General features: G+C 43.1%; 1 protein-coding gene across 4 annotated transcripts in view; it reads left to right on the top strand.

The window, feature by feature from the left end:
* The window catches only part of CDHR3 (cadherin related family member 3), a 62223-nt gene extending 42271 nt beyond the window's left edge, over positions 1-19952 (top strand). Inside the window, exons 9-19 of one of the 4 annotated variants that reach the window (XR_001597090.2) lie at positions 53-224; positions 1531-1633; positions 2566-2664; positions 4142-4368; positions 6403-6574; positions 8083-8333; positions 10222-10403; positions 12458-12471; positions 12568-13690; positions 15447-15495; positions 16986-17025. Coding sequence is in view for 3 of the 4 variants with exons in the window: in XM_016145873.2 (XP_016001359.1) it covers positions 53-224; positions 1531-1633; positions 2566-2664; positions 4142-4368; positions 6403-6574; positions 8083-8333; positions 10222-10403; positions 12458-12471; positions 13656-13690; positions 15447-15495; positions 16986-17248 (1567 nt within the window). In the remaining variant the exon portion in view is untranslated. Of the gene's footprint in view, positions 1-52; positions 225-1530; positions 1634-2565; positions 2665-4141; positions 4369-6402; positions 6575-8082; positions 8334-10221; positions 10404-12457; positions 13695-15446; positions 15496-16985 lie in introns of those variants that run through there. The other 3 variants (XM_016145873.2, XM_016145875.2, XM_016145874.2) reach the window with 3 other exon arrangements.
* Positions 19953-23187: the final 3235 nt, after the last annotated feature.

The following is a 23187-nucleotide window of genomic DNA, read 5'->3' as shown; positions in this document are numbered from 1 at the left end:
GCACTCAGTCACCATTTGCTGGAGAAAATATTGAATTGTGTCTCTTTGCCAGCATTTTGGTGCCTGAAAGAACGGCCAAGGGAACGTCACTTCTGGACCTGAACACCGTCTGCTTTGATGGTGACAGTGAAGCACCACACAACCAATTCAACTTCACCACACCATCTGGAGTGGGGAGCAGCAGCAGATTGTTACAGGATCCAGCTGGCTCTGGGAAAATTGTGGTCAGTTAATGGTCATTGCATCATTGACAGGGCATGGGGGAAGCTGGTCTAACATGCATAGTGCTTTTGCTGCCCCAAAGAGAGAAATTTCCACAATAACGCCCCCTCCAAGTGACTGTAAATGATAAACTTAATAGTGACTCTGTTTTCCCCATTTGCTCTTAATTTTACCCAAGTTCCAGAAATCATCTGTTATGCATTGTTGTGCCTGGGGTGCTAAGGACTGGATTCTTTCTCATATAGCTGCAGTATTTGTGCCTGCTTAGCTGCTTTACAGTCGTGATAGTGCCCTCTGGGCTCAAACGCGCTTGAGTATTTAAGTGTTCCTTCCTAACCCTCAAAAGTGTGAGGCAAGATTAGTCTGAGGCAAGATTAATCAGGACCTGGGCCATGAGTGTATTGTGTGAAATTCAGCCTTCTAGAACCTCTAGAAACCTAAATGAGAATGAGAAAGTGAGGCTGTACAGGTAGCCCCACTCCACAGAAATCCCGTGGGGGCAAAAGCAGAAGTGGAAGCAGGATGGGCATAAAAAGCCTGTCTGAAGGAGCTGTGTGAGACCTTTACCTACAGGGTTCCCACTGGAAGGCATTGGGAGGGAGGAGAGAAAAATGAAAGGTCAGGGGAAGGTGTGGGGTCCTGGAAGGGAGTGATCCTATTTAGGAGGTCTTGGCATTAGAGATCAAGCCTCAAGGAGGAGAGCAGTCAGCCCACTAGGCATCCTCTTACTCACCTTCTCTACCTCCCATCCCGAGCCCTTTCAAATCCCCAAGAAAGTCTTACCAATTTTACTCATGATGTCAGCTAAAAAATTATTTCTGTTTTTCCTGTTTAGGAAATCAGTACACGTTCACTGTAGAAAATGTAGAAAACACAGAAAAGCCTTACCATTCAGTGATAACCACTATTAACATTTTGATATATTTTCTTCCTGTCTTCTCCCCTGTACACAGATTTGGTGTATCTATATCCATACATATTTTAAATGATGAAAATATCCATGTATTTAAGAATCTGTATCATGCTTCTTTTCAATTAACCTGAAGTCTTGAGCCTATGCTGTTGGGCAATAGTTGCTTGATGAACATCTTTAATCATAGATTCTCTCTCCTCATAAATTCTTTCAAATAAATTCTCTAGCAGTGAGCATAGGTATGGATGTAATTTTTAAAAGCTCCTCATGCAGGCAAAATGCTTTCCAGAAAGGTTTTCCGATTTACATTGCCACTAACAGATATGAAAATGTCATCAGTTCAATTAAAAGAATTGTTTTATTCTGTGTAATCTGAAATCTCTGTTTTGATCTAGTTGGTTGGTGATCTAGATTATGAAAATCCAAGTAATCTAGCAGCCAGCAATAAATACACTGTGGCAATCCAGGTGCAAGATGTTGCCCCTCCTTACTATAAAAGTAAGTATCATTTTCATTTATTTTATGAAGCATCTTCATTGAGTAGCAATGACTAGAATGCTTGGCAATACTCTTTGGAACACAAAAATTGTGTTCCAAAAAACCCAAAAACTTGAGAATTAGACCAGCCTCTTCTTGTCTTTCACCAGGACACTTAATCGGTCTCCAAGTCCTTTCTTCTGTGCCACTTCCTAAAATCTCAAGGATCTGCTGCTTTCCCCCTGCCCTGCCCCCATCTCATTAGTACTGCTCTGATGCAGAACCTCCTCTTTCTGGGCTAAATTACTACACTGAGAGTCTGTTAGGATCAGTCTCCCTTGCCTTTAGTCTTGCCCTTTACCAAAGCACCCTCCACATTTCTGACAGTGATTTTCAGGAAATGCAAATGCTGTAATATTATTTCCTTGCTTAAAACCCTTGAGTGTCTTTTCATAGCCGTCAAGTTCAAGTTCAATTTCAAACTCTTTGGCTTGGCACACAATGACTTTCATCATCTGGCCCCTGCCTAATTCTATAGCTTCAATTCCAGTCGGTTGCCTCTAACACCGCACTCCTCCCCACCCCCGCCTTTTTTTCTAACTAGGCCAAACAGCTTGCAGTTTTTCTGAGTGAATCATGGAGTTTTCTACCTTGGTATCCATGCACATACCTAGAATAGCTCCCATTGCCCCCTTGCCCCATTTGCCTAGCTCTAATTGTCTTTGAAAGGTTCAGCTTGCACTTCCTCCAGCTTCCATCATGACCTGTGCATGTGTTTCTCAAAAGGTAGCTACCCTGAGCATCTTGAAGGCAGAAACTGCCAGGTCTTATTCACCTGTATTTCCCATATTTTGCACAGAACCTGTAACACAGAAGATGCTTTTAAAATGTTGAATAAACAAGTGAATGAATAGTACACTGTGGTTTAAATTTTTTTCTATTTCTGTTTTTAGATAACATCTACATTTATGTCCTAACAAACCCAGAAAATGAGTTTCCCCTTCTCTTTGATGGGCTGCCCTATGTATTTAACGTGTCAGAAATAAGCCCAGGTAAGTGACAGGTGAGAAACAGGCCACAGTGCTCTTGACGGATTTCGTCCAGAGGCATGTTCGGGGGAGGGGAAGCTACCTTCCAGGGGCCTTGAGTGGTATGCACAACTCACAGACTGAATTGTATTTATTGCATCTCTTATTTCTTTTTAAATTGTCCTCATTGCTGAGAAGCCCTTCAGGTGAAATCTAGATTTCAAAAACTGTTGATTAAACTATGTTTCTCTGAATCTGATTGCTTCTGTGTGTCTGATTCCTCTAATCCTCTTTTTGTAGCCAAAGTTTTCCCTTGGTCTCCACTGTGATTTTTATCCAACTCACTCAGAGAATTGAAATTTTAAAATAGGGGAAAAGCTTTCCATTTCTAGTGTTTCTTCATTTAGAAAGAAAATAAAGACTTTTTTCCTGCCCTTAATAGGATTCACTGGAGGCCTCTTTTTTGGCCCTTTACGACACCTGGACTTCTGCAGGCTCTTCCCACATTAAAGAAAGGACTCCCCACTTTCAGCTTCAGTTTCTCTCCACCCCTTCCAGTTTGATGGTGGCCCTGTTAACTCTGGTATAATAGACACCATCACAGTGTTTGATCCTTTTATCATAGATATTTCTATATTTAAAAAAATAAACACTCCTAAAATTATCTCCTTTCTCTTTTATTCTCTCCTTATGATGGTCTCCATTTCCTAACATTAAGTTTTAAACAAAACACAAAAAGAGGGTCTGAAGGAAATGCTTTAATTCTTTAAGTCTTACCTAGTGAATAACAAATGCAACAGGAATAGGCTTTTTATGAATTCACGGATCTTCCTACAGTTATCGATTACCTACTTTGAGTCAAGCAGTTACTGCTGGGGCTGTGTAGTTGAATAAGAGGTTTCTGTCCTCAAGGAGTATAATTTATGAAAAAGGACTTCTACAAAATAGGCAAGCCGGAACTCTAGCAGCCCCACCAACGTGATTTGTAAAATAAATGCAATGGAACAGTATTTTGAGCAAGGATTGATTGACACCTGTAAAATTTGTTAAAACCTTCTCTTTGAAAGGAAATATAGTATTCTTAAATTATATTTTAAAGAATCTATACTCTGTCACCCTCAGCTGGTAAACTCTTAAAAATGGTTTATTTTTCATATTGTGTAAAAGAGTGATTCATGCTCATTATAGAAAATGTGAAAAATACAAAAGACTTTTAGACACCACTGCTGCAAAAAGATGTGTGAGGATGTTCTTTGTAGAGTTGTTTATGATTGGCATGCTTGGAGTCTATGTAATGGCATAAACTGTTCTTTAACACCTCACAGTACTACTTAGATCTTAGGGCCAGTGACTAGTGGGTGCTCATTAGCATAATTTGAATGTACTAGAATTGAAAATATGAGATATCGGCAAAGGGGCCTCCAAACACCTGAGAACCGCTGCTCCTAGACCCTACCCGCGTCCCAAAGCAGGACTGACCTCGGGCACTTTGTTTCTTCAGCTGGAACTCGAGTTGGACAGGTGCGAGCCTCTGATAAAGACTTCCCGCAGAGCAGCATCGTGTACTCCATCTCCACTGGAGGGGCCAGCCTCCAGTATCCAAACATATTTTGGATTAATCCCAAAAGGGGAGAACTCCAGCTGGTGACTAGAGTGGACTACGAGACAACCCCCATCTATATTCTCAGAATCCAGGCCACCAACAGCGAGCACACGAGCTCAGTCACTGTGAGTGGGGCTGTTTGGTGCATTCACACCAGCCCAAATGATTGACTTAGGGTCTCTCTGGTACCCTCCAGGTGCAGCTATGGCAATAAGGAATCTTCATAGGGCATATCCTGTAGATGTGACGGGAAATGACTGTGGGTGTCCAAGACAGCCCAATTGGACACACAGAGCAGTGCCTAGGAAATAAAGATGGACACCTAAGTGTGTGGGTGACTGGGCGTAGCGCTGAGATTGATGGCCACTCTGTGGGACAAGTACCCTCCTGTTAGCCTTTAAATCTCTCTTTGCTTTCACGGCGGGCTGGTAGAGAGAAACACAGTTGCCAGAAGTACGGTGTGGTTTTATAGTTAAGCATTTATTTCCTCCCTCCAAGTAATGTTGCCATGTTCCTTCCCCACCCCTAACACACCAGATGGGGCAGATCCTAAAATGATGTGGCTTGGCATGGAGTTACACTGCTTCTCAACCTTTGGTATTGGGAATCTGATTAAATGCAGATTCTGAGTTTGCAAGTCTGAGCAGAACCTGACAATCTGCATTCTAAACCTGCTTCCAAGTGGTGCTGATGCAGCTAGCAGGTCCAGGGCTGTACTTTAAGTAACAAAGTTTTTATCAGGTCTGTGCTGTCAGTGGTTAGGATTATCTGAGGGTATTGTGATAGCCACAAAGATGGAACTTTTTCTTGTTCTTTTCCATTAGTTAAGCATAAAACAAAATGAACTCTGAGCCAGCAGCAGGCAGCGCTTCAGGATGGAGAGAATGACTGGTTCAGAGTCAGGAGACCGAGTTCATTTCTCAACTTTGATCCCAATTTTCCAAGGGGGTCTGTGCCATGCTTATCGTTGTGTCCCAATTTTTCTGTCTCTTAAATGGAGAGTCACTTGATCACCTAATGCCTGACTAGTTCAGTTCCTCCATGACTTGCTTTGAATTAATGGGATGATGGTTTTTAATGATGTGCGAGGCTCGGCATTGCCCGCTGAGGAAGAGATGTACTAAGTTGGAGATAATTGTAGTGTTTGTTAGGCCAGCTTTTTGAGAAAAATGAATGGATTCCACTTTGGGAGCTAACTAGAGTGAACATTTCAATTTATTCCTGGGCTCAGAAATAGCCGAAATCCCCAAATTTCAAAGGTAGAATAAATACGACTCAAAATGCATAAGCTTTTAAAAGAATGATGATCACATAAGTCCCTTTTAGGGCTGACATTCCATAATCTGTGCTGGCAGGTGTCCCAGTCCATATTCCAATTCACCAGGCATAAAAGACAGTGATGAAAGAGAATACACGGGCTCTGCTTGTGGCAGGTGAGCGCCACCAGCTTAGTGCAGTGCTAATAGCCCAGGGCATAGATGAGATCAGCTCAGCCAGGTGTACTCATTCTCTCCTCATGGTTCCCCACCCTGGCTGCTTATTAGAATCAGCTGGGGAACATTAAAAAAGTTCCTGGGCCCCACCCTGCAGGGAGTCCAATTCATTTGGTCTGGAGTGGGCCTCAGAAAGTGGAACCAGGGTTGAGAACCATTATTCTATATTAAATAGTTAAAGATGCAACTTCCAATTCACGAGGGCAGTGAGCAAGAAAATACAGGTGGTCACCGTAAATCCATAATCATTACTGGAAAAACAATTCAGCATTATCTGGGGATGAGCCCTAAGTGTCTTGGTGAATGTGTATGGGGGTACGTGATACATATATTATGTATATACATAACACATATATTATATATATGTATGCATGCATGTGCACACGTGCGCACACGTGCACGCACACACACATACACACGTAGAGTATAGAAGTCAATAGTATGGAACTTGGAGTAGGACAGACCTGCATGCTCTAGTACTCACCAGCTGAATGGCCTTAGGTCAATTACCTAATCTCTCTAAGTCTCAGTTGCCTTATCTGTAGAATGGGAATGAGCATATTATCTATTTCAGAAAGGGTTAAATGAGCTAGTCTGCAAAGGTGCACAGAGTGAGCACTTTGTAAGTGTTAGCTACTAGCAATGGCCACCTTCTTGCTATTCTAGGTTACTGTGAACATCCTGGATGAAAATGATGAAAAGCCAATTTGTATCCCAAACTCGTATTTCCTGGCCGTCCCGGTGGATCTGAAAGTTGGCACAAATATTCAAAATTTCAAGCTGACATGTACTGATCGTGATTCCAGCCCCAGATCTTTTCGTTACTCCATTGGCCCAGGTATAGTACCTGACATCAATAGTCCTGGCCCGGCTCTTGGAGTCAGAGGCCTTAGCCGCTGTTCAGGGGGAATGGGGTGGGGTCTGTCCTCACACACTAATCTGGGCACAGTGTGTATGGGTAGGAGGAAAGCAGGCATGAGAGGTGTAATAGTCCCAGTGTCTCCCAGTCCTCCTCTTGGCTTCCCCTTCTCTCATCTAACTCTTCTCAGACTCCCACACAAGGCTGCCCAAATGTCCAAGGGAGAGTGAATCCCACTGATGGTGACACCTCCCCATAGTCTGATAGTTCCTAGACTATCAGATGATTCATGAATCATATTAGTGTAGTTAAAAAAATTTTTTCTAGTGCAACTGCTCCACCACCTCTTTTCCTACAAGCTTATAGTAGGGGGCAGGGAATCCCAGTCCTCGCTCTGGATAATAATAGATTAAATAGATTAAATGCATTTTGAAATGTGTCCTCAGGAATTCTCTTCTGCTCCATTCATTTTCTCTCTTTAAAAATATACCATTGTGAGGGAAAAAAGAGCACCCCTCAATGGAAATGAGACCAAAATAGCTCATCTAATGAAGCGCTGGGGCCAGAGTTTTAAACCCAAACAAGCAGAGTAATTCCACGTGAAAGACTAAAAACCCATCTCGGCTCCCTGCTGAGCCCTGGCAGAGCATGAACTCTGAACAGTAGGAAGCCTCTCAAGCAGGCTGAGTCACAAAACCCAGGGCCAGAGACTGCCTTGAGACCGCAGTTGCCAAAGATGGAAATAATCCATACTGAGAACCTTCAGGCCTTTATGGGGCACTTTGCTCGCTGCTAAGAGAGTAAAAATTGCATCATCTCCTGCTCCATTTACTAGTTTTCAGTCAGTAATGAGTCTGGAGCCACCAGAGGAATGAACAAGGAAGCCTCTCTGCCTAGGTCCCTGAGCTGTGAGCCCTGAGCCCCAGTAGACTGTGAGAGAGGCGGGAATGAGGTAGATTCCAGAAGACTGGGGACAGCAATCCCTGCCAAGCCAGGAGGTACCTTGCTTTGGGGGAAGTCCAAGACATCTGTGACCAGCCAAGTTCCACGAAAGGCATGGAGTGAGTCTGGCCTATGGCTAGAGATGTGGCCCCTCTAGCCTCTAGCTGCCCACTCAGTGCTCTGAGTGTAAGTTACACATTGTTACCTAATAAAAGCTGCATGATAAGGATTGGCTAGAGAGGCTAGGATTGTGGAATCTCTGCCTGATGCTCTGCAAGATGGCGGCCATCTCCTGGGACAGGTGTACCATTGTCCTTTTCTGCTTTCATTCTCATTTCAGCCATAACTGGTTGTGAGCAAGAGTTTCTCTGTACTGATGGACTCTCTGGTGTGGTTACGGCCAGTACCCCTGGTGCACTGGAAACACTGTGTGCACCCGAGGTGCGGAGGTTTTCGGAAAGGACCGGATGCGGTGTTTCTCTAAATCTTTATTCTCACTGTCGTCTCTTCCTTTGGCCCAAATTCTTGTCTCAAATCTCATACAGGTAATGTCAACAGTCATTTCACCTTCTCTCCCAATGCTGGGTCCAACGTTACACGCCTGCTCCTTGCAACTCCCTTCGACTATACTGGTGGGCTTGATAAGAACTGGGACTACAACCTACTCATCTACATAACTGATGACAACTTGCTGTCCAGCAGGAAGAAAGCAGAGGCTCTTGTTGAAACAGGGACAGTAACACTGAGTATTAGTGTCATTCCTCACCCAACCACGATTGTCACCATGGCCCCCAGGGTAAGGGCTTTGGGACAGGGACTCCCCAATTACATCCCTTGTGATTAACATTGGTGGAGCCCCTTTTGCCTAGGAGAAATGTGGGATGAACTGAAAAGAACTGAGATATTAAGATGTTGCCAGGAATGGCAACCATGGGCTGGACTGGAGTGGCCACTGGAGAGTGGATAAAGGTTGGAATTAGACCTGGGACTTGGAGAACCATTGAGTTTTCCTCTTCTGGTAAACAAAGGTGTGCATTTGTTCAGGGACTTGTGATAGATCAGGTATTGACCATCTATGTGGTGCTTGTAGCACAGGAGACAATTTTCAGGGGCACGTGGCCAGTTGCTACTTTCGTGACCCCTTCTCTTCTTGTTCTTAAGAGCCGTGGCAAGTCCACATCTATGAAAGCAGGTAGCTGCCAGGTGTCCTCCTCCACTCCTTTGAAGAGTCACCATGTACCAATCTATACCCTACTCCCTACCTCTACTTTATTAAAATTGATTCATTCAATCTACAAATATTGATTTAAGATCTATAATATGCCAATCACTTTGGTGAGCAAGTCCCAAATGATCTTTACTCTCATGGAACTTACAGTATGAGTCAGTGGTTTTCACAGTGTGGTCCTCAGACTAGGAGCATCAGCATCACCTGGAAATTCATTAGAATTATATTTTCTTGGGCCCACCCTAAAATATTAGAGTTATACCTCACCTAGCCATGATCATCACCACAACCTCTTAGGAAAGATGTTAGAACCTGGAATCCCCAACTATATCTCTAGACCTATTAGATCAGAAACTCTGGAGATGGGGCCCAGCAATCTGTGTTTTTAATAAGCCTCCCAGGAGGTTCTGATGCACACTAAAGTTTGAGAGCCATTTAACTAGAAGGGAAAATAGATTACAAACAAGTATGAAATTTAATAAAATAACTACAGATTGTAGTAAATGGTAGGAAGAAAAATAAGCAGGTGCCATAATAGAACCAGTGTGATGAAGGAAGAGAGTCTTAGAATCTGACAAGATCATCTCCCCCTGCACCTTAGAGGAACTGGCTTATGTTTGTGCTGACTCTTTGTCCCCTTTCCTCCTGTTCCTAATAAAAGTTACACCCTTGGTTGACAGCCCTATAGTTTCAGGATGCCAAAGTAAAAGTAATCAGAACCCTAGAAAACCACCTATGACAGGTGGTCCAATTCTGCTTCTCAGAATCTTACCAAGAGCAGGTTAAGGTTCATCTCCAAGTGCTTTAATCAATATTACCCCAGTGAATGGAGGCATAAGGTAGCCTTAAAGGCCTTCCGTTGTGCTAGAAGCCAGTAATATTCTCTTAGTAAGGACTTGCCACCTTTCTGGGGATTACAACATGTCCCAGTTGCGGCAGCTCCACTCCTGAAATCTCCATAACTTGTTTGTTATCTGTCTCCTACTCTAAAAAGCAAATTCTGAACTTGAGGTTGTACTGTGGTATCAGCCCACTCATCTGGCAGCGCAGCTCGTAGTGAGTGAACACTGACAAAACTACAAAGTGTTAAAAAAAATAACTTGCATGGCTCATGCCTTTCCAGTGAGAGACAACAGCTATATTAGTCCTTGGGTTATGCCATGTTTGGCAGGGGGAAAAAGCCATGGAATTTTTAGCTTTTGGGAAGGGGGGAAAAGAGAATAAAATTAGGCCTAGGTTTGCTTTTCAGTTCCCTAAATGTTCTGGGTTTTGATCTACTGGTTGTCTGGAAAGACTATAAGTAAAGTGATGGGTTGAAGCAGCAAGAACTATTAGTACATAGATGCCTGATTTATAGAACAAGAACAAAGAGCAAAACAAACACTCAGCAGGTGGGAGTGCTAATGTCGGAAACACTACCACCCTCCACTCACCTCCCTCATCTCTGTTATTCAAGCCCAGAATCACCTACCAGATCTTGAAGAAAAATATTTATTCTCCATCAGCGTGGTACGTGCCTTTTGTTATCACTCTGGGCTCCATATTGCTTCTGGGTCTCCTCGTTTCCCTGATCATCCTGTTGGCCAAAGCCATCCACACACACTATCCCTGCAAGACTTGGAAGCACAAGAAGCCTCTGTAAGTTGCCAGTGGGCTGGGCACTACCACCACTTTCATTAGGACACTGTTTCCAGTGATATCAGGAGAAGGAAAAAATAGAGATTGTGATTGCTTTACAGGGTAGAAAGGGGGCTGGAGTGAAAAAGAAAAAGGACATATGGGGAAAGAACCCTAGCTCACCCTTGGTCCTGGTATACCCTCTTCATCATCTGCTGGGCCAGGAGACTGTTCCTTTGGTTTTCTTGGGCACCCACCTTGTCCTTGATGTGTTCACAATGAAATTGGGGTTTCAATCTCTTAGCAACTTGCCCTGAATAAATACTTTAGAAAAAAAAAACCCAGTTGTGAGTAGTATTAGAATATACTATGCTCTTATTTGTAAAATCTTGAATGGATGGGCTGAAATTAGAGGGAACACAGAAAACTGATAAGGAAATTAAGCTTTTGGCTGCAGTGATTCAATTAGGCTTTTGCGTGACTAAATAACCATTGTTACTTTGCACTGTGGCCCTGATCTCTTTCTCAAGAGCTGTAAACACAGGTCTGTTTCCTCTCCTGTGACACCCTGTGGAGTCTCTTTTACTGGCTAAAATGAGGTACTAGAGTGAAGTGAAGAGAACACCGAATTGAGATAAGCTTCCCCCAGAGCCAGTTTCTTGAGTCTCATTAGCTCTTACAGCAAGAGTGTGATGGTTCTGAGGCTGGGCTTTGGAATTAGACAAGACCTGGGTCAAAATCCTAGCTCTACCATTTTCTGGGTATACGGCTTTGGGAAAGTGACAACCTCTGTGAATTTCAGTGTCCTTATTTAAAAACTAAACCGTTAGATGAGCATATGCAAAGAAAGCACTAACACACTGTTCCTGATATAGAGTAAATGCTTAATATGCTATTTAAAAAATACTGTTGCATTATTTTTTATCATTGATTGAGCTCAAGATTCTATATTCTAAGTTTAGCTATAACCCAAGAATCCTGGGGTATTAGAACTTGAGTTTTGGAATTTCTTACTGGCAAAAAAGAAGGGGTGATAAAACTCATGTGCCTCTTAAAGATATTTTGAAGATTAACTAGTACTATCAAATAATTTAAAATCTATGGATGAAAAACTGTATAAAAGTATAAGACATCAGCAGAAAGATGTACTTTGCATTTTGCCATTTTTATTGGGGAAGTTTGTTGCTATTGGCAACCTTGACTTCAAGGTAAGAAATCCTTGAGCATCTGCTAAAATTAAAAAGGCATTTTTGTTTGAACTCTACCCCAAATTGACTTGAAGAAAAAAATTGGCTCCAAAAGAGTAATGCCTAAGCTTGTTAAGGATGGTTGTGCTCTGCAATGGGATTTGGTTGGAAGTTTTTTAAGGATGTCATCTAATAGATGCTGCAACTCACGTGCAATTTATGGTTAAATGTTAAATATGCACCTCGAACCTGGTCGTTTTAACTTACATCCTAAATATTAATCGTTTTCAACATGGTTATCTTAAAAAAGAAAAATTACCTAGTAATTCAGACTCAGACCTGTCCTCTCTGGAAATTAGTTGTAATGTGTGGCAGCCAATATTTGTCCAATAACAAAATATAATGAAATTAGAGTCACAGTATTATAGAATCTAAGGTTATCAGGGGAGTGGTCTTAGAGTCCAAGTCCAATTCTTCATGTTACAAGTAACGAAAGTTTAACTGCTAGCCCTCCAACCTTCCTGCTATGAGCTAAGCCATCAGCTCAGCTAGCTACTAGGGAGAAAAATAGGGCAGGAAGAATTGCTGGCCAGTCTGATTGGGGTTGTTATGCCCTCACCCAGTGCCATTAGAGAAGATATATTCCCTCGAGTTCCACAAAGCAATAGTTTTCAAACTATTATTCCCAAACCAATAGTGATGGAGCTATTCTATTTGGAGCAGGGGTGGGAGCCCAGCCTTCGATTTAGTCCCCATCCCTGGCCCCTTTCAATCATCTCTTGAGTCCCAAGGACCGCACTTACCCAAAGGCCGCATGCTATAGTGGGTGTACCTGTGCAGAATAATCTCAGGTTAATTCTTGTCTATCCCGTTTTTTTTCTCCCATAGGATGAAGAAAGGAGGTATGTGTGTATGGTGCCTATCCCCTTTGTTTGCTGCTGTTGTTATTTATTTGTTTGTTTATTTATTTATGCTTGTTCTGTTGTACTACATGAAAGGCCTCCAACTTGGCAGAGAATCAGCATGCAATCCTGTCTTGGTGGGTTCTCAACCACAACATCCATGGATGGAATGAAACAAAGGTCACACATAGCTGGAGAAAGGGAAGGGCTGGGTGCACAGTCTCATTGGCTCACTTGGATCTTTCATTTGGTCCACCTGTTCCCTACCAGAATCGCCTCCTAGTTCAACTTAAGCACCTAGAGGTCTGTTCCCCACCAAATGGGACAGGAATGAAGAATTGTCTGCAGGTTAAACACAGACAGTATCTACGCTCTGCTGCTCGCAGAGGGGCATGACCCCTCCTGAGGACAGCTAATGTATTGGACAGATGCTTTCTCAGATTGCAATGGATCTGATCATTTTCACAAGTTATTTAGATCAGGCTAGTTAGAAAGGGTTACTGGGTGTGGTCAGATGGGCTGGAAGAACTGAATGATTTCAGGGGCATTGGTGAATCGAGCAAGAGCCATCTGACCAACTCCAAGCTTGAAGAGATGTCACTACCTGGCTCCTGATGTCTCAAGGAGAATCCAGGCTGTGGGAGGAGACGGGACAAAGAATTAGAAAGTGTGTTTCTAGAAAATGACTACTTTAATAATCCTAGCCATAGGCGTGTGTGTCTGACGTATGCAAGTAGGGTTAGACTTTTGACTATTATGGTTATTAGTCATACTGAATGAGATGGGTTTAATAAATAAGATTTTTGAAAACTCTCACCCTAGTTACTTTTTAAAAAGGGCATAGGGAATGGATGTAAAGAATCCTCACCTTACAAACAAATATATCAACTCAATCTTTCTTACCTATAAAGCCATTTAAAAACTAATTTCCTAGGTCTAATAATAATGATAAACTGTAAAAAGAGTAGAAAATATGTATTTTTTAGTTCTATATATGGTATGTGTATGTATGTTTCTGAGAAGATGGAAAGCCATCATCGAACAATGTTGACAGACAGGAAATATTTTGCTAGGTCTGCAATACTGATTTCAAAGGCTGTTTAAGAGAAATCCCATTGTGGGAGTAAAATTTTAAGGTCAATTTAGTGCCCAAGAAGCTTAACGTCTGTCTGCTCTATTCCCAGCCAAAATGAAGTCTACAAAGGGAGAAGTCGTGGTGGTAAGTATGGTTGGCTGTGGGGTACTTGGCTTGAGGGGGTGGATGACGGGGGGCCGTCCATCCCCCTCTCAGTCAGGCCCTGCCACAGCCTCGTGGGGGTGTTTATCATTCGGGGAGATGCTTGTATTTGGCCACTGGAACAGATTGCTGTGTGACGAGCTCCTGATAGAATTTGTTTCCTCCACTGAACATGTCTGCTGATATATTTGCAGAAGAACTAGATTTCATAAATATTAAATAGTGGTGTTTATTATCTACACCAACTCTCCAGGAGAGTGAGTTGGGGGAGAGGAGCTTGAAGACCAGAATTGAAGCTTCAGCCTTCAATGGGATTTATTTTTCCTTTGCTCTTCTATAACCTTTTGGAAAAAGTGATAAAGAGCAGTGCTTGGGTTCGGGATTGGTTCTGCCCACTTGGCCATGTAACCTTGTGGATTCCCTCAGTCTCTTTTAGCTTTAAAGTTCTCATTTGTGAAATAGGAGTAAGAACACTTGCCCTGAGATAACAGGTAGAGAAACATTTCAAAAAATTTTAAGAGTCACATAAATGCAAAATGTTACAGGATAGCTGGGGAGTCACCTCTCACTTTACCTTCTTTGGTGTTTTTTCTTAATTGAACATGATCCACCTACAGAGAGGTGATAAAACTTGAAGATGACACCCCTTCCCCTCTCCCCAGCTCTGCCCCATCACCTGATAATAAAACTTTGTTATGATCCAAGACCCATAACCTTGGAGAATGAGGAAGACAATCTGGTGTGCTGTAATTTTTGCTCCATGTCCTTACACATAAGTACTTATATGTTTGGTCTGTCTACAGGCAGGAGGAAGAAACAATCTCTTGTCTCTAGGTCTTATTGTCTAGGGCAAGCACCCTTGGTGATGCCACTCAGAGACTGCCTTAGAAATACGTAATGTTAAATTAATCAATTAAATAAATAAATCCCAACAACCATAAAAAGTAAGGCTGCTGAGCTGATCAAATGAATGAAACCCATATGGTCTCTAATTCCTATTTCTTCAGCGTTGGGGAGCTGTGGGCAAGTGAGTAGATAAAAACTAGTGGTTGAAGGGCCCACTGAACTCCAAACATCCTCACGAGCTTGCTAAAGAATGGCACCACCTGAGGGCACCATGTGAGGAAAGGAGGACAGAGGTTGGGTTCTGGAGGGTAGCACAGAGCACAGATGAGGGGAAGAAAAGAAGCACAGAACTTAGATAAGGCAGGTTAGGCCCTGATGAAACACTGCACTGACCTAGGCAAGGGGACACAGCCAGAACCTGGACTGGGAACACATGGGTGCTCCTCGATCCCTGCCTTGCACGTTTGCCAGACAGACCCCACTTCGGCAGTGCAGACCTCAGCTGGTGTTACAGGGCATTTCTACTCCTCCTTTGATGCAGCTTAGATATCATCTACTCAGGTGTTTTCATATCCCTCATGTCTGGATCGAATGTCCTCCTTTCACTCCCACCTGTGCCCCCATAGCTTCCTATATTCCCCCCTCCTAGCCCTCATCACTCTGTATTGTACCACTTGTTTGTCAATGGCTCCCACTTGATTGCTAGCTTTGTGTGGGCAGTAACCATACCTGCCTTGTTCACAGCTGTGTCCCCAGCATTTGCACAGAGTCTATTGAATAGCTAAATGTCAAGAAGATTCTGGTCAAGGAACTTGGGCTATGAGGATGAGTGGCCTTGCCTGGGGGGAGGCATGAAGGGTTGTGGTTAAAGCTGTCTCTGTCTTCTCTTTAGGAAACAATCCAGATGAGCACTGTCTTTGATGGAGAAGCCATAGACCCAGGTAATCAAGTGGCAGTGCCACCCATCAGAGTGTTTTGCATATTCCATAATATTCTAATATTCTGCTCTTAGCTTAGTTTGTCAGTCTCTTCAGTTATGTTGCCTGTACAGTGCTGACCCTTCTAGGCTTCAGTACAACATGAGATCAGCCCTGAACTGAGTTGGCTTGCAGATACACATGGTCATGTGTGAGGCCTCATAGAGTTTCCACCTCCAGGCTCCACTCAAGGACCATGCCTCTGTCTAGGCCCCCCTGCCTCATCTGTGAACCAGTTCAGGGAATTGGTGAATTCAAGAACTCACTCACATTTTTTTTCTTGCTTATTTGGATTCAACCCTTACCCCCCATCCTTTCTGAATGTTTCCAACACCATCCTCTTGGTAGTGAGAGATATGGAGAAATGGCAAGCTTGGCTTGTTTTTTTCTAGATCAGGGCCAAGAATTTTTTCTTGGTCGGAAAGATGAACATAAGGTAAAGCTGGCCTCCAGAGCTCTCATCACTCCCATGAAATCAGCTCCAAATTTAGCTCCTTTACACACATCCCTCCTCTTACAAAGGCTCAATTATAGACGTGAATAGAGGGAAGGAAACCAAATTCAGGAGGCAAGTGTGTTGGCTTCCTGCCACTCACATGCAAACGGATTGGTCCTCCTCGGAAGGAGGATGGCTTCTCTCCAGGAGAGGCTGCTGCTGCTGCTGCTGCTGGAATTAAATTTCCCTCTATTATTAGGTACTTGTTACCATAATGTGCCCACATTAGCATAAGTGCTGGTGGGATCCTCAGCAGAGAGGCCACTCATACTGCATAGAAATGGCAGGAGCCGGGGCTCGCCTGAAACTCCGAGGTAAAAGCTAGGCAAGACCAAGGCTGTTACCTTGCATTTGTGTATTTTAGAGAAGAAAAAAGGGAGAAATGAGCCAACTGGATGAATGTGAACAGATACATCAATTAATGTCTGCTGGCTCAGACACAGTGAAAACGGCCTCCCTGTATCATCTCAACTGGGGCCAGATTTGTGTGTCTGTGTCTACAAATCTCTGCTGACCTAATATAAATAAAAATCGAAGTCTTTTCCTCCTTACTTGGTGAATTCCTTTTAATAGCAGGAATTCAGGAATTTAAAACAAGCAAATCAGAATGAAATGGGTAACCCTATTAGAAATTAAACTCAATTTAGCCAAAGCTCCCATGGAGTTCCAAATTTATGTGGCCTTCTAGTTTTGAAACTGAGGTGGCCATGGCACTCTCCTAAACCTTTCCATCCACAGAGGCATTGTATTTGTTACATGTATAGTCAGAGCTCTACAGCTCGTGGAGAGGGAAGGCTAGTGACTATTGTGCTCTTCAGAAGCCTGCTTTCTAAGTGATTCACACCTTTTAGCATATTTCATCTTTCCCTGGGGTGAGAATAGAACAAGGTGGAGATGGGGGAAGAGAGAATCAATTGAATTCCTTTGTTTATATGGTTGTTGTATATATTTTTCCTAGTTACTGGGGCAAAATATGAATTCGACTCAAAAACTGGAGCCAGAAGGTGGAAAGATCCCTTACCAGAAATGCCAAAGTGGAGAGAGTCTGGAGCAGTCTCTGAGAAAGGGACTGACAAGGAAGGAGATGGGCTGAGTGGCCAAGCTCAGGCCAAGGCTGCAGGCCCTGGTTCCAGAAGCCAGGATGGCAACCCAGGCACCCCAAAGAACAGAAATGCAGCCCTCTCGAGCATGTCTTCCCCAAAGCTGCACTCAGGAATTTAAGCAGTCTGGTTGCTAGCCCCATGGCAGAGCACAGGGGAGGGACCTTTACTGAGGGAGGGACCTTGACCCTAAATTCCATGAGGGCATTTGAGTTTCCAAAAAAGTCAAAATATGGCCTGAATGGACTTGGAGATCCAGAGTCCCAAGTGGAATGTTTAAAACAACAGAAAGGGGTTTGATTGCATAGCTACCTTTTTCTGAGACGCTACAGAAGAAAATTCTCTCAGATCTCTGTGCTTCTGATCAGCTGGACTGTTACCTTTGGGATGCAGAACTGTTGTGCTGCTTCTTCCCATTGACTGCTAGGAAGCTCCATTTGGGTCACTCCTAGGAAGTGCACAGAACTCCCTGACATAGATGCCAAGGACCTCCCTCACATCCGATTTCACCTTATTTTGCTGTGCTCATTTTACTGTCACCCAGATTTCAACACCATACACCTTTGTAAATCACCGGAAATCTTTTTCAAAAGAAGCAGGGCAGTGAAAAAAAGTGAGCAAATGAATAATGAGCCGTTCATCTGGGAAGAAGAAAACAATAGACACCTTCTTTTATTCTTTTTTTTATTGAGGTATAAATTATATTATTAAGTGCACAGATATAAGTTATAGATTCCTCCCAGAGGCAACCACTATTCTAATCCTTATTGTCATAGATTAGTTTGGCTTTGTGAATTTTATATAAACGGAATTACACAAAATGTGCTCTTTTGTATCTGGTTTCTTTCGCTCAGCATCATGTCTGTGAGGTTCATCTATGTCAAATGGTAGATCAGCGGTCAGGTCTCTTCACTATTGTGTTTTATCTTATTGTAGGAATATAGCACAATTTAGTTATCCATTCTGTATTTGGGTGGCTGCTTCAGGTTTTTCACTATTATAAATCCCAGCATTATGAACTTTCTTGTATATGTTTTCTGATGAGCATAAACACATTTCTTCTAAGCATATTCCTAGGACTGGAATTGATCGAGCCATTGCTGGAATCTGCTGAGAATTCCAAATTTGGTGGCTCCAATCTACACTTCCACCAGCAATGATTGAGAGTTCTGACTGCTTTACTTCCTTGTCAACACTTGGTGTTGTCAGTCCTTTTAATTTTAGCCATCTGGATTAAAATTTTTCTTGAAATTAATCACTTTTTCTTAAAGTTAAAAAACACCAATCTTACAACCTCCTTGCCCTGCTCCTCCCCGCCTCCTAGAGGAGAACCACAGGACTCAGAGTGGGGACACAATGAGAAGCTCCGGCTAACCCTGCGACTGGGATTTTCACCTGTGGGTATGAGCAATGAACCAAAAATAAACCATACCATAATGTGATGGGAAATGGAACTCTTTGACATACGTCTTGTAAAGGCTGAGAAATCCTCATTTTCCCTCCATGTTTTGCTCCCCAGCTGCTGAGGCACTAATTCAATACTCAAAAGATAGAACCAGGCAAGAGTCCATTAGAGCAACACCCTCTTCCCAGTTGGGGAGCCAGATAAGAACTCCTCACAATGGCCTTTGGGGTGCAGGCAGGATCCATCCTGCAAATGTAGAACTTAAGAGGAAGCAGCTGCTAGTTTATTGTGTGCCTGTTCACCAGTATGACTTCTCAGGAAAAAGAAACATCAAAAAATGCCCTGTCCTGGCCTAGAGCAGGCATGATTTATTAATAAGGGTTGGTTACCAGGGAACTTCCTTGAATACGTTTAAATTTTGCAAAAGAAGGCAGAGCTGTTCATTTGTGGAGGTTAAAGTGGGTGAAGTGGCTGATTACCCATTTAAGACTCTGAAAGTCTGTGGAGCCCTGAGTAAAACGCCTTCCTCAGAAGCTCTCAGCCTCAATGCAAGTAAAATGAGGCTCAGAGAAGGCTGAAGGGGGACCTAATAACAGTTTATGAGCCCATTAAGGATGATTAAAAGGAGGGCGGTGAGCAGCTGTTCTCCCTTCTCCGGTGATGACAGGGGGAAAGGGAATTGTGCTACTCAGCCAGAGAGATTTAAGTTAGGAAAAGGGAAGGACTTCCTGAGGGCTTGACAAGCTCGCTTCTTCCCTGGTGATAGGCAGGGAGAACAGCTTGTTTCCCAGCCCCAAGACATAGGGTCAGCAGTGGTCCCAGGAGGCTTTAGCCAAGAGAAGCTCTGCCTTTTCTTTTCCATATTTGGCTATTTTATTAGAGGAAATCAGAAATCTGAGGTACAGGACTGAGGTCATCGGTTTCTAGCATTTACCAGGTTCTAGAATAAAGAAGTTATCTGAATGAAATAAAGCCACAGACCATTGTGGATCTTATGAAAGTTTACTCCCATTTCTCTCTCAAGGCCTTAAACAAGTATGAATTTATTACAGCTAACGATGACCTGCCTGATTCTGAGTCATTATAAAATTGGGGCAAAGATGTTCAGGAATTAAACCTCGGTGGGACCCATAATTGTGGAGGGATTGAAACCGCTTGGTGAATTCTCAAGCTCAAGCATTTAATTATGCTCCATAGGAGGCAGGGACCACATCTCCATCTGCCTGTGTCAAAAGCCTGTGTGGCTCAGAAAAAGAAACTGGGCAACGACACTTTCATTCCTCAGAGCCCTCTTTCACGTCCGTAGTTCTACTGTTTACCTTTTCATGTCATGTGTTTTCTATATAATAGCTGAAAAAATTAAAGCAATAAAATGAATTTAGAAAATGATCACTATTGAAACTTGGCATTTCTTATTTCAGACTTAATTTGTGTGTTCATACCTCCCCTTCATTCAATAAGTATTTATAGTGCATCTACTGTGTGCCAGGCATTGACTCATTGGTAAACACAGCAGGCCCAGATCCCTGCCCTTGAGGAGCTTACGTTCTGTTTCCCACAGCTGAGTGCAGCCTGCTCTTGAGCCGTCCCCAAGGTTCCAGTTCCAGTTCTAATTCCATTTCCCAAAGTTCTAGTTCCAGTTCTATCTTGGCCTATTTATTTCTTGGTATTTTGAGTGTTCTCCAAAAGGCAAATTAACCCAAACCTGGAATCTCCTTTCTGGAAAAATAGATAGTTTGAAACCATTTGAATGTTTTTTTTTTTTTTTAAACTTAATGGAAGCTCTTGTCGGAAAATAGTTGAGATACCCAAACAGGGCCCCAGCCTTGGGCTATCAGGCTAGCACACTGTTTGTACACCTCCAAGTGGCAGCTCTGAAACAATTGTGACTTCTGTGTGTGGAAGATGGAAGGAGTCGGAGGTCAGTGAGACATTTGATCTGGGGAACAAGGAAAAGGTCAAATGTACAGTGAGGCAAGGTGGGGGGCACTCAGATCACTGACACCCTCCTACGCATCACCTGTATTAGAGGCGAAAATGCGGCTACTGTTCTAACAATCCAACAATCCAACCGAGAAGAGAACAAGCTCATTGAAAAACCAACCAGCTACCACACAAGCACTTTATGAGAACTAGATGAGTTTCATAGGTAGTTAGTGCTGGAGAAAGTAGAACGTGGGCCAGAGAGGTCTCTGAAAGTATAATGGAAGACCTGGGACTTGAATGGGATCTTAATGATAGAAATGAGTTCAAAGTGAGAGAGAAGAGAAATTTTGAGCAAAGGCTAAAGCATTCAGAACTCTGCTCTTCAATCCATTTCCCACCAATACTTGTTTTGTGGAACCTGGAGGGAATAATCACAACCCAATACAGACCGTCCTGGGTATGTAGCAAGCACTCAACAGACATTGGTAGAATTGGATTGAATTAAGCAAGCTTGTAGTTGGTTTTCTATTCAGTTCATGTAGCCTAGTCACAATTTTTCTAACCAGATCTAGACAGACATTATGATAATCAACAACGAAAGTTACTGAGTGCCTACTAGGTACCAGGCACGGTTCTAGACTCTGGTGATCCAGCAGTAAATAAAGCAATATTCTTCATATTTACATCCTAATGAGACATGAGACTGAATATACACGTGAACAATGGCCAAACCACATATAAAGATAGAACTCTGACCTACAACCTACAGCGACCTGCCTAGGAGACCAATCCCTTTTCCATGAAGCTGAGCAATCACTTTTGTAACAATAAGCCCCAAGTGGCCAGGCCTTGATTAATACAAGGAAGGGCTTCCCTAATTTTTGTCACTGATTCCAACTTAGAGAAAACTAAATATACGCCCTTAACAAATCACACAGGATGCCCCCACCTACACTTCCCTCATGCCAACCACCTCCAATCCAGGCACACCTGAAGCCTTCCCTTTTGCCATTATAAAGATTTCCCACTTCCCTGCCCACCTTTGAGTCTGCTAAAATGCAAGGGACAGTGGCTGACTCCCTTGCTACAGTAAGCTATGAATGAATAGTCTTTGCTTATCTCATATGGTTGGTCTTTGTTTATTTCCACAGGGATTATATATATATATAATATATATAATATATAATATATATTTATATGTTATATATACTATATATTATATATATATATATATATACACACACATATATATATAGTGGTAAATGCTATTGAGAAAAGTAAACAGGGTCAGGGTTACATAAGGTGGGGATGGCCAACAGGGTGATCAGGGAAGGCCCCTATGGTCAGGTAAGAGTGAGGCAGTGGAGAAAGAACCATGCAGATAGCTAGGAAGAACCTTCTGGCAGAGAGTATAAAGGCAAGGGCAAGGTGAGCAACAGAGCAATAAGTCTGAGGACTGAAGGAGATTACTCCAGACAGGTGCATGGGGGAGTGGGCATGTACCTGGAAGGGTGGGGCAGGGGTACATGGTCTGTGAGGCGTGTGTGGCCAGGTTGGGGCATGGTGTGCTCATCACAGAAGGCCTCGTGGGCCATTGTAAAGACTTTGGCTTTTACTACTCTAAGTGAGATAGGGAGTCATTGCAGGGTTTTGAGAAAAATGACATAATTTGATTTATGTTTTTAAAGCATGTGTCTGATTGCTGATTTGAGAATAAATTTCAGGGAGGTGGCAGGGAACATGGGTGGATTAACCCAGATTAGATGGCTATTGGATTAATCCCAATATGAGATGGCAGTGGCTTGATCCAGGCTGGCAGAGGTGGGGGATGGAGGAAGAGGGTATATGAAAACCTTGCAGGACCTCCCTGAAGGAGTGTCCCAGCTATGAGGGGAGTCCTGAGTTTTTTGGGCCCTACTCCTGTACTACATAAAGGGGTCTCAGTAGGGTTTAGCCCTGCCCTCAGTGGAAGCCACCAGAAACAGCTATTTCAGACCCCACTGAGCAGTTCTTCCCAAATGGGACCACCTATCCTTCATCTGTGAAATCTGCTGCTATCGGTGTATGCGGGGAGAAAAGAGTAAAGATTTTGCTGTACTGAACTTCCTGTCAAGATTCCAAACTGGCTTCAAGGAAACAGAAGAAATAGGCCTGAATGGTGTTTTCTAGGTCTGTATTCCATACCCTGCTGTGGGAAAGAGGGCAGCACCTCATTCAAGCTGAACAGTGCATGAGATAAGCGCTCTGTCTGAAAAAGTACAGCTCTGATCAAATGCCTTTCACTAGGAAACCTGTGTTTTATGAAGAAATTTGTTGCCTGTGACTTCTAAGAGAGTCTAAGTTCTTAGGAAACTTCTTTGTTCAGAGGGGAAAAGAGGGGAAGAGCGTGTCCTGGAAAACTGAAAACTGGATCAGATTTCTGGAGACAGTCCTTACTTAAAATGGTGCATGCCCATGAGTACAAACCGTAATTATCAGTCCTGATTTTGGATTTGAAAGACATGATCTTTGTAAGCATTAAGACCAAGGCAAAGCTTATGAGCTTTGCATTCTTCCTTCCTGTGCGGTGCTACTTGGAGGTGAGCACCCTGCTGCCCTCACACTGGGCCTCGGTGTACTCACAAACTCTTCAATTTGGGGGATATCTGGGAATAGTCTGTAGCTGCAGTAGCCCCTTCAGAACCAGGTGGGGCTGAGAGAGAGAAGCTAGTTAATCTGATTTACAGGCA

Source organism: Rousettus aegyptiacus, unplaced genomic scaffold, assembly GCF_014176215.1.
Source record: "Rousettus aegyptiacus isolate mRouAeg1 unplaced genomic scaffold, mRouAeg1.p scaffold_m13_p_13, whole genome shotgun sequence".
NCBI lineage: Eukaryota > Metazoa > Chordata > Mammalia > Chiroptera > Pteropodidae > Rousettus > Rousettus aegyptiacus.
This window is presented reverse-complemented; position numbering and strand designations above follow the sequence as displayed.